Source organism: Heloderma suspectum, chromosome 7, assembly GCF_057233095.1.
Source record: "Heloderma suspectum isolate Gila_16-S chromosome 7, 16-S_ref, whole genome shotgun sequence".
NCBI classification, from domain to species: Eukaryota; Metazoa; Chordata; class Lepidosauria; order Squamata; family Helodermatidae; genus Heloderma; species Heloderma suspectum.
Genome location: NC_139464.1, coordinates 84,003,667 through 84,015,970, shown reverse-complemented (window position 1 = coordinate 84,015,970; position 12,304 = coordinate 84,003,667). Strand labels below are relative to the sequence as shown.

Genomic DNA, 12,304 nt, shown 5'->3' with positions numbered 1-12,304 from the left:
GTTAACCACAAGAAACCCAGATTTCACAGCCTAATAATAACCATGACTGGGTTCAGATGACACACTGCAGCTCATCATGGATTATACCCTAAAACAGACCAGTCATGTGAGGATTGTTTAACCCTCGCATAACTCATGCTCAATGGGTTTGCATGACACAACAGCCCCTGAGTGGGGGTTGCATATTCAAAATGGTGTCCTCATGTGCTGCAGCCTCAGCATGGGTTAAATAACCCACAGTGGTATGTCATGTTGTGTGGGCAGCTCCCATGAGTTCTCTTCCTGGGTTGTTCAACTCCTAATTAAACTATAGTGCAGGGTTTGCATGTAACAGCAACCCATGATCAACAACAACCCATACTCAACCCATACTCTGGGTTGTTGTTCCGTGCGAACCAGGCCATAGTGTAATACCATTTTAGGGCAACTCAAAGCTCAGAAAAAGTGTGCAAGCTTTTGAGATCTCCAGCTTTCTTCATCAGGCAAGATGTTACAAAAAGCAAGTTGGGAAGGGGGAGGGAAGGGATGGTGGGGTGGGGGAAGAAAGGCTGACTAGATGATGTAGTCAGGATGTTTGCATGGTCAGAGTCTTAAAATGATATGGAGAGGTAGGATTGCAGACATTCAAACAGGTTTCTGGCATGTGATGTGATGGTGTCAGTACCCCATGTACAGCCTTGGTATGGGCATGATCTAGCTAAAGTTAAACACTTTTAAGTTCAATTGATCTCAAGCACAAACAACTCTCCCACTAAAATAAATGGGAAGCTAAAACTCATAATTTTGCCTGGATTGTGACTTCTGTGATTTTGGGCAAGGCTTACAGTTATATTCTCTCTTCCATAACTGGAAATTATTTTCTTTTTGCTGTGGAGGGTTCATGAAATAAGAATTGGGAAAGGACTTGGGATGATTCACTTGAGTCCTAAAGGCATTTCAGGTGCTACCAAGTTGACTTTGTCTGTAGCAACTATATTAATTTAACATTTAGTAATGCCTACTTATAAGGGACGGCACTTAAAAGGGAGAACAGCCAGGTGGACCAAGTACACGATGCCTTGTAGTGACAGCAATGCCATTACAACTATGGATATCTGAAGGGCTGGATGTAAGACTGTTGCCCTCCCAGTCAAACTTGCTTGAAAATTCATTCTGTTAAAATAACTTCGGTTATTTTAGAATGGGCGTGGAATATTAATGCTGCAATCAATATTAAAATGTTACAGTTATCAAAATGTGGATAAAGTAAGTACATATGTTTTGGTCTAAGAGAGTGATGTAGAATTGATGATGATGATGATGATAATACCAAGGATATTATCTTTAGCTTCACTATTCACAATAGCTTCACTATTGTTTAAAACTTAAGGACCATTTGAAGAAAACCTATTAAAAGAAATTTGTCATTAGTCATACTATAAGATTGCAAGGAAGCCAGAGGGTGAATGTGACAGTACATATTTGTGTACTCAGTATCCCTGTGGTGGATAGATTGCAGGAATGTGGCAAGGATCTGAGATGGGAGCTGTTTGAAGTAGTGGCGGTCAGTCTGCGCAATCAAAGGATGGTCCCGGTCTTACACAATTAGCTGTTTTTGGGCATGACCACGTAATTTATAAGGTCTTTGGCTGCTCATGAGTTCGATCAGACCTTAACAGTGGCACCAAGAATACTGCGTTGCTTGAGGTCAGCTAGTGATCATCTAGCAACATTTCCTGGATTATTTGATTATGCCAAAACTCAAAATGCCTCATATGACAGATTGCTCTTACTATCAGGTGAGCTAACAAAAGTAAGTGTTAGTTTGGGTGCTGAATAAACATCTGTTTCTCTTTTATCTATTCAAAGGCAATGATGTCATTTTTATGCAATGAACATCTTGATTGCTAGAACAATGTTTTATGTTGTGATGTTTATTGTCAATACGTACATCTATATGTTTTGTATATGTACATATATAGGTTTTGGCTCTGACAAGGTTTTAAATCAGTGTTAAAGATTCATGGAGATTGCTTTATATTCTGGATAATGTATGTGAATTGTATTCCTTCTCCAAATATTTAGTTGTATGGGTAGAAAATTAACTGTGAAAGCTAATTAATTGACTTAACAGACTAGGGAAGGTGAAATGGTTTGAAATTCTAAAAGGCTGAGATTCTGTATTTGTTTCTGAAAGCAATAGCATTAATTTAGATAGGGCTAATAGTGATATTCACATTGGCCCAGTTTGCACTATTGCCACAGCCCACCATTGCTTATTTAAACCACGGTGAGTTGAGACACATGCTGGTGGTCTTGCTGAATATTCAAGCCATGGTGGGCGGTGGCCATGGCTTATCATGTTATGCAAACCCAACAAGGGTGGTTTAAGCAAGGGTTAAGCAACCCTTGCATAACCCTAAAGCAGCCCATTGTTTAACCCTCACATAATCTACCCTTGGCAGATTTGCACGACATGAGAAGTTACGGTGACCATCTGCCTTGGCTTGAACATTCAAAATGGCTACCGTCATGTGCTGCAACCCACCGTGGCTTAAATAAGCCCAGTGGGCTGCAGTAACCATGCAAACCTGCTCATTCAGTATCCAGTTGAACTAACATGCTTGTATTTAAATAATAGTACTCAGTGGCTATAGGTTTTAGGTGGAAGTATAGGTTGTGGACCACACTGTAATCCTTGCTCATATCAAAAGGCATCAAGTCTGTCTAAGAGAAATAGCAGCTCATACTTTTCTTCTCTCGTAGGTCCAGACTCACTTGGAAAATCCAGCAAGGTATCACATTCAGCAAACTCAAAGGCATCAAGTGAAGCAGTTCCTGACCCTGGATACTAAGTTGTCTAGCCAAACTCTGTCACTTTCTCATTCCCATTCAATTCATTCTTCAGGACCTGCACCCATATTAAGGAGTGGGCATATGCCTCCTACCAGTGATATCAGCACTTCTGGAAATCCAGTGACCAAGCTACTAACACTTGGAGGAGAACATGAAAATGCGGTATGGCATATAGCTACGAGATAAGCTAAGGCCTTATGTTGGCTGCCACATGGAGTTGACAAGATAGAGAAAAGGTCTCCAGTTTGTTCAGCACTGCTATCTGCTACACCTAAATGCACATGGGGTTAACTAAGGGCTACTTCAGAGGATAATTTTATTGACTAGGATTTTGAGGCTTGTGCATTAAAATCCATGTCATAATTGTGCACTTTGACCGCAACAACAACAACAACATGCATAATCATTAATGGTTCTTTGGTGACTGCATAATCATTGCTTAAAGATGTGTTTTCTGTTTCTTGTGCTAAGGAGTGATTATTACTTATAGACAGACATAAGGTCTGTGTTTGATGAAAGACCTATATGAAAGAAAAAGTCAGTAGAATACTTTATTGGAATTTTCATATAAGAACCCCTTGCTCTAGCAAAATAAGGACTGTAGATACAATATAATAGTAAACAGAGGGCACATTCTGCAAGCATAGGTACACTCCTGACTGCCGCCAGAAATCCTCCCTTTCTCAATCTAAGGACATCTCTACACCAGCCTAAATCCTGCATTTAAAACGGGGCTTTCTGCTTCTGTTTTAAATCAAATGCAGGATCACAATGACTCCCTTTTTCGCATGCTTCTTTTCCCCCCACCCCTTCCCCCCTTTTCTCTCCATATCTGAGTCTTCCATTATCTTTCATTGACCTTGCTCCTCTTCTTGCCACTTCTACTCTTTTCACGGAGGAAACTGAAGCGGAACACAACGGAATAATTTGATAGCTCATTATCTGCAATCTATTTAAAAATGGAACAAAGGGCATTTAATGCAGGATGATCATGGCGGCATGTAGAGAGCCTGCAATCTAGGGATGTACGAAAGTCACTTAACTTTCACGGATTATGTTGATGGTGGGGGGGAGGCGCTCCGTCCCTCCCCCCAGAATCCTGGACGGGGGGGGAGGCGCTCCGTTCCTCCCCCCCGGAATCCTGGCCGGCCAGCTGTGCTCCGCAGGTATTCTGCGGAGCCACTGGCTGGCTCCGCCAGCAGCTGGACATCCGGCCGCTGGCTAGCAGGGATGCAAATGGCGGCAGCTGTAGCCGCCGCCGTTTGCGTCCCTGCAGTCAGCCGTGATAGGCTACGTAAATATTTACGTAGCCTATCACGTCTGACTTAAAAACAACAACAACAACGCGCGTACGCAAATGGCGGCAGCCACGGCTGCCGCCATCTGCATTCCTTATTTTGGCACGTCTTAGTCTACATCAAGATTTACATAGACTAAGACGGCGAAAATAAGGGGAACGCAAATAGCGTAGCGTCTGCTACGCTATTTGCGTTCCCCTTATTTTCGCCGTCTTAGTCTACGTAAATCTTGACATAGACTAAGACGTGCCAAAATAAGGAACGCAAATGGCGGTGGCTGTGGCCGCCGCCATTTGCGTATGCGCGTTTTTTTTTTTAAATCAGACGTGATAGGCTATGTAAAGATTTATGTAGCCTATCACGTTTTTTTTTAAACCTAGACGTGATAGGCTACGCAAATCTTTACATAACCTATCACGTCTTTTTTTTTTTTAAACTGGAAATGGCGGTGGCGGCAGCCGGTCGGAAGACCGGCCGCCACCGCCGCCGCTGCTGCACTGCCTCTGGAGCCGCTGGCGGAGCCGCTGCCGCCAGGAAGATCCACCACAGGTAAGTCTCTTCCCGGGGGGATGGCGGGGGGTTGGCAGACCGTTCCGTCACCGATTTCGGGGGGCCAAATGCGCTGGCATTCGGCCTCCCCGAGATCCGTGGCGGAATTCTCTGACATCCCTACCGCAATCTTCCATGAAGGAGCAATCTCAATTTCAGGATAAAAGCTCCATGTGAAGGAGCCCTATGTGTTATTACAGAATGTGAAGGGGAAGTGTGTCCTTCCCCATTTTCAGACTTAAGTGACTGCCTGTCATTGAAAATTTCCCTTGTGTCAATTTGAGGCTGCTGAGGTAAATATCCTCATGTTTCAGTTTCTGAGTCAAAAATATTACTTTTGGAGAGTTAGAAATATTTCCCCCAAATGCTTTGATCGCTGGGATATTCAGTTTTTCAGTCTTGATCAGAGCTATTGTTTCTCTTACCTGCCTCTGCATCATTTTGTCTCTTAGTTCCCATTTCTTTCCTTTTCTGAGTTAGTCACATGGATGATCCTAGCCCATCATGGATCACATAGTAAATGGGATATTGTTTTGGTACTATGTAGCCAAAGAGCTTTGGCTGTGTGATGTCTGTGAAGGTTAACAATGCCAACTGAGCGGGAGGGAAATACTTTCTAGATTAGTCATGGAGGCAACCCCAGGTAATCAGGAGTCACTAGTGAGTAGGATAAAATTACAGCACTACCAAACCAATCAAATTTGGCTGAAGACAAATTAAGTTAACAGACAGGGAGCAAGAGAGGGCAATTTTAAATAATGTTTTCACAAGCATTTCCCCAAAACCATTATAAGAGGGGGCATTTTTGACATTTCTGAATGTAGTCCTCCAAAAATGTTATATAACAAGTATACCCTGCTCGTCTTCCAAAGAGCTTAGAGTGGCTTACATACAGTTGTCAGGTAGTCTACAAGTAGCTTAAAATCCTTGGCTTGAAGAAGAGAACTCCATCATGTGCACTGAGACCATTTTCTGAAAGCGACTCTCTTCAGAAAGAGAGAATCCTTTTGTCAAGTATTAGTTGCTTGGTTTTGATTTAATGTTGTTGATAAGTCACTAGTTTGAAGTTGCAATTCTATACCCACATACCTGGGAGTAAGCCCCATTGGATTTACTTTTGAGTGGACATGTATAGGATTGTACTGTAAACTCCTGTATTAACTATCCATCTACATTCATCAACAACTCTTCTTTTACTAGATGGAGGAAGTTATTGATGACATAATCAACATGGAATCAAGTTTTAATGATGAAGGGATAGGTTTCTCTGAAGCACCACTACTCATGCAAAGAACTGTAAGTAATTATTGGCATCATCTTTTATAAATGAAATGGAGAATTCAGCTAAGAACAGAATTGATTTAATATAACAGGTTAATTTGTTCCCTATCTTCTTCTCTAGTATGAAACTACCTGAGAAAATTGTACTTTGCGCTGGCAAATTGCAGGATGATGGACTGAACAATAAAAATCTATATTCCTTCAATGGGTAGTTCCCATGTTAGTCCTATGTAGAGTAAACCCATTGAAATGACTGAGACGTAACTTGGTTATGACTAATGTAAGTCCCTTTCATTTCAATGGGCCTACTGTATTTAGGACTAACATTGGATACTCCTCAAAGTTGTCTATATATGTCTGTTAACGAAAGACTATCAGCTTTGAAATCTGAATTCATCTTCCGCTTTTAACAGTGCATAGCTTTTGTACCATTAAATGTCTTGATTTCCTTGTCAGTTTCTAAGTAAACATTTTTAGTACTGAAGAAGCTCAGAGAAATCATGTCTAACTTTTGTTAAGATGTAGAGTGGCATGACTTAAATTCTACACTGAGTTGGGTTTCCCAGCATCCATTTTTGTGTTCATGGATGGTGGGTGATAACAACCTTTTGTCTTAATAAGAATCTAAATAAGGGGTGGGCAACCTGTGTCCCTTGTCTTAATGTCATGCGGCCCTCAGCCTAATTTCAAAAACCTTCTGCACATCAGTTCAGACATCCGGCAAGAATGCTCTGCCCCTTCCCTGGCAGCCCACTGAGTGGGAAGGAAGAGGGAGAAAGAGAGAAAGGGGGCTGGCAGAAAGAGAGGCAAAAGGGGTGCAAAAAAGAGTAAAAGAAAAGGGGTGAGTCACTCCTTTTGTTTTTGGCCCTGCCAACCATTGGCTTTGGCCATGCCCACCGCCAACATACAGGCCCCAACAGATTACCCACAAGGAAAAGTGGCCCCTTGCCAGAAAAAAAACATTGCCCAATCCTGATCTAAATCCTTTTATACAACATGCTGAATTAATAAATGACTTACAGTGTGATATACAGTGATTGATTTAAATTGTCAATTTTGCTGTAAGCAAGGGAAAATGTTTTGAGGGCAGACGAAATAGGCTGTGTCTACACACTTAAGCAACAATGTCTGGTTTTGAAGCCTACTGTTGTCAAACATAAAAATACTTTCTCCTGTATACTTCTAATTTACCACTTTAAGTTATTTTATTATTCAAACTTTCAACCTCCCCCTGCCCCCAATGTTCTTAGGGGGCTTGTAAAAACAGATCAAATGTGCAGAAGATATCAGTTGATAAAATTATAAAATATGTGTAATCAGTCGCATACAAATGATTAAACTTCATAAAGAATTAATAAAACTGATGTCACAGTTGTCTCCCCCTTCCATATGTAGAGACTGAGATCTAGCCAATTGGTCCTCTTAGGCTCAAATGTCTTCTCATTACACCTTAGCTAGTGTTATTTGTACAAGCAATTTCTAGCCAATAATTATCATGACCATCAAAGTTTAGTACATCTTTGCTGGGAAAGGACCAGACTAAATATTAACAACCATACTGGCTTATTTTTGGTAACTGGAAAAGGCTGCATCAAGGCAAATGTCTTTGTCAAGCACATTTCACACTAGATTAGACTCAAAGTCCAAGGAAGACTCAAAGGTCACCTTGGTATATGAGGTCCAGCACTGCATTACTAGGTGCTGTTTACAAGGTTTGCAGAAAGAGAAATGGACAAGAAAATAGCATGTTACTGTTGTGGAAAGTACACCTTCTTAAAAATGGCAGCCATAAATCTTCTGTATTACTGTGTGTGTATCAAAATATATATGGAATGTTTCTCTTCACTGTAGAACCTGTGGCTCAACCTGCAGTCCTCTACATATGTACTCAGAAGTAAGTCCTATTAAATCACTGGGGCTTACTTCCAGGTACGTGTGTATAGGATTGCAGCTGAAATAACCCAGGATCTGAAGCAGAGTTGGCAATCCCTGGCAGCAGGAGTCTGTGACACTGCTGCATAGAAGCAGGGAGAACGGAAGACCTGACTACAGCATAGCATCAGGGGTGCTCCTCAGCTCACTGTGCTCAACACAAACCTCATGGGAAGGGGAGCTGCATACATAGTGTGCACTATTCACTAGTCAGGAACTGTCTCATACTTTGGCATAATTGCAAAAAAATATTGGCTGCAACTAATATGAGGCACTGTACTGGAAATGGTAGTGCATTTGGAACTTGTTCTGCAAGTTGGGTAATGTTGTGCTCACTCAGCGGATCTGATTGCAGGCACAGAGCACACTGACATGGAGGAGAATGGAGCAGCTCTTAGAGCAGGGCTGCACAACCTGAGCATGAGCAACTCCACATGATCAGGACCTCTGAGTGCACAGGACTCCTGATCACATGGAGCGCCTATGCAAAGGCAAGTGCTGATGCATAGCAGCCCCTTGGCAGATGTTGTGGGCAGGGCTCTGCTCCACCCCCTGTACGTTAGCCCTATTCATGCCATCCTCCCCCTCCCATATAGGACTAATGTCTCTAATGTATGTCAACTTTGCAAATGTTAAATTTATTTATTTATTTATTTATTTATTCATTATTTATTTATTTAACAATACTTCTATTAAAGACATTTAGTGATGCACACTACCTTCCTGGGAATGCCTGTTGGAAAAGGTATGTTTTTGGTGTGTGCTGAAAACCCAGAAATGTTGGCGCCTGCCTAATTTGTAGTGATAGGGAGTTCCAGAGAGTGGGTGCCATGACTCCAAAGGCCCTGTTCTGAGCCATGATGGACCAAACCTCCGGAATCTTGGGTACCACCAGAAAGGTAATTCCTGAGGAGTACAGCAACTGAGCAGGCCAGAAAGGCCTGTAAGGGATCTCTTAAGTATCTTGGTCCTGAGTTGTTTATGAAAGAGAGAGTCCAGGAAAAGGACTAACGGTGTACCTATTATATATATATATATACACACACACACACACACACACACTATATATATATATATATATACACACACACACACACACACACACATATATATATATATATATATATACACACACACACACGTGCACACGCACGCACACACACACACATTTTGCAAGTATTTTTTGTATTGCAAAATTAAAACTACTCTTAGATTTCATAAAACTCGGATCACCCAAGCAACAGTATTGATGTTTCGGTGCATTACTTGGTGAAGTACTGATGCGTAGTGCAGTTTGTTAATTTCCCCATTTGTTTGTCTGGGGGATGATTCTACAGCCCTCACAGGTGCCACTGAAGGCTGTACATTCCACATTTGGCCTTGAGTTGGCCCATTTCCCTAGCTCCAGTGTAAATGCCATCTGAAGTGTCTGGTGAATATATGCAGTTGAAGTGTATTCTGTAGTAATCTAGAAGGAACTGAAGGAAGGCTGTTCCTTTCCTTCCTGTTCAGCTTTCTACCTTTGAAAGGTAGGTGAAAGCTGTGAAGGGAAGCATTCCTTGCTAAAGCGTTCAGGTTTTATTCTGGAGCTGCCAGTCACTTATAAATAGAAATGTGATGGGACTAACCAATTCACATTCTACATTAAAAAAAGACAGTGGATAGAGAAGACAGGAATGGCGTTTGTTAATCTTTTAAAAGAGAAGAATATATTTCTCACAAAATACCCCACACATTAAGTGTGTGCTGCTAACTGTCATGTTATGCCATCCCTCCTTATGGTATCCCTTTTGCTATCCCAAAGAGGTGTCAACAATTTGAGAATGTTGAATGTTGAGTTATCTCCATGAAGGACTTTGGAAACAGGAGGCTTTCCCACTATAGCTGAATGCCTCTCCTTCAACCTGCTGTATAAAATAACAATTCCCCTTCTTAACGACAGGACTAGTGGACAGTTCCCTCAGACATCTTGATGGAAGAAGCTTTCTTTCCATATAAAATAGAGGGTTGTCCCATTTTGCCTTTGGCCCTGCCCACCTGTCAGGATTCCTTTAGCCCCCACTTTATTTCAGTGCTGAAGAAGACAAACACAGATGACAGGCTTCAGTATAGCTTTTAATCCATTACCTCACAGGGTCATACAGATGCAAATTCTCAGTGACTCTCAGTCTACAAAGGAATGCCTTCAGGGGAATTCAAAAGGTAGTTAGAGCGAGAGGGGGGGGGAGAGAGAGAGAGAGAGAGAGAGAGAGAGAGTTTCCCACCATTTGAAGAGGAAGGCGGGCTCACTAGCCTAACTTAAGGGGGGGGAACCTCTGTCTTGTGAGGTCTCTGAGTGCAGCTTCTCACGTAAGGGCAATTGGGTAGACTGTCTAAGTTCCGCCTCTGCCTTCTCCCTCTTTGCTCTCCATCTGTGCCTGGCGTCGATTAGATCGGATTCTCCACATCCCTCCTCCTTCTGTTCACTGTCTCTCACAGGGGTGTGTGGAGAGGAACCCTCATCCTCAGCCAGCTGGGTGTTTGTAACCTGAGAAGCTGGCTCAGTCATGTCTGGACTACCCTGGGAAAACACCTCCCCCATGTCTGGTGGTTCTCCTTCAGAATCTGAACTGCTAGCCCACTCCCTGCGCTCAGAAACAACCCTGACACCACCACTGGAATGCAGACCCTGAGTTTCTCCAAAATTGAATTTAACTCTTGAGTTAAAGAGGTTTGACAGCCTTGTTCTAGGTTTGCCATGAAATTGGGGAAAAATTAGCCACAAAATGCAGCTGATTGAGGAACTACCCTGAAGAACCAACTTATAGGAAGGTGTCCTAATTATACAACAAGAAGGCCAATTCTGCCTACAAGGCAGATGTATTCTGCTTGAAATGAGATTTGTACACATGTCAGCAGATACCTAGCACTAAGATGCCACACTCCAGTCTGGGTCTTATGGGGAGAAGTGAACCACATGGTGGTCACTAAGCAGCTGCTGACCTATTTATTAGTATTTTTCATTATTAGATAATGAAAATATGGTAGTGGTCTTTGTTAGTGGAGGCTGGTGGCTCTGATGTCAGTGGGGAAGTGAATCCACTCCATATTTCAGTCAGAACCAGTCAGAACTCTAAAGGAGCTAGCCAAGGTGTGAAGCTCCAAGGATAGCTCCTTTAGAGTTCTGACTGAAACATGTAGTGCATTCATTTCCCCATCGACATCAGAGCCACCAGCCTCCACTGGCCTTAGCCCATTTAGCTTGAATAGTGTCCTCCTGAAAGTTCTGTCTTTCAGACATTGCCTGCCTCATCCATCTGGTTACCATGTCATCAGGTTCATCAGTTCTGTTTCCTCAGTAGAAAGGCAAGTGTTATCTTGAAGATAAAAGATCTTGTAGATGGGCAGTTAAGTCACAGAGAATTGAGAGTCAACCATTAAGGTTTCCTCAAGGTCATTGGGAAGCATGCCCCAAATGATTAGATATAGTCTCTCAGCCTTTCTGTTTGTGAGTGGTTTTGATATGCTAGGCCAAATGGCAAGGTACCTGTGAAATAGTGCAGTTTCCCCTTCAATTTAGAAAAGGAAATATCTTTTGATAGCTCCGATATCAGTGTATAAGTAGCTGCGTGCGTGGCAATGGACGAGTGTGTATTAAAAAGGCAAAAGGCAATGCATATTTTCTAGTTCATCTGCAAGCTTCAAAGATTAAACCAATCCATGTTGGCTAGTTATACTGAATAAACCAAGAAGCAAATGATAAGAAAATGAAACAAACATTGAACAAATTGTATTTTAGTTAATACAGGAAATGAATGAGAACATGCTTCTAATTTCAGCTGTCTGCTTGACAGATGGAAATAGTGCAAGTCTTAAGCTTTATTAAGTCACTGTCAATGACTGTGGCACTTAAAAATGAATCAAAATGGTTGATGTTTAAACTGAAAATTGCTGTCCTTGGTCTTTGGCAGTTGCCACCTAACCAAGTACTCTGTCACTACTCAAGCAGCATACTTTCTGCCTACTTGATTGTGGGGTACAACTGGGCTCTGAGAACGGCTCTTCTGAAATGAACTGCATCTGATTTTGACCATGGTGAGCCAGTTAACTTAGAAGATTTGGATTAACTGGATGCAAAGCCATGTAGAGATAAGTTCTCTGCCAATGGTCAACAGTTGTTCACTGTTGAACACTGGTTCAACACTGGTTGAACCAGTGTTCAACCTACCCCACTGGTGATTCAGCAAAGCCCAAGTCTTAGGGCGGATTCACACAACAATTCACACTCCTTAATGTCTCTATCACTCAGTGATTTACAGTCAGATGTGGGACCTGATACCAGGTGATAGGGTATATCTGTACTATTTGATCTCTGATGGCTGTTTCACACATGAAATTCTCACTTGATGTTGTAGTCATCAGATGATATA

At 42.1% G+C, this 12,304-nt stretch overlaps 1 protein-coding gene across 1 annotated transcript in view; it reads left to right on the top strand.

Annotated features, from left to right (window-relative positions):
- Window positions 1–2,751: 2,751 nt before the first annotated feature.
- TFEC (transcription factor EC) overlaps window positions 2,752–12,304 on the top strand; it is a 49,776-nt gene continuing 40,223 nt past the window's right edge. The window contains exons 1-2 of the mRNA XM_084811820.1: window positions 2,752–2,997; window positions 5,883–5,978. Of these exons, the coding sequence (XP_084667946.1) occupies window positions 2,917–2,997; window positions 5,883–5,978 (177 nt within the window). The 5' untranslated portion in view covers window positions 2,752–2,916. The remainder of the gene's footprint in view (window positions 2,998–5,882; window positions 5,979–12,304) is intronic.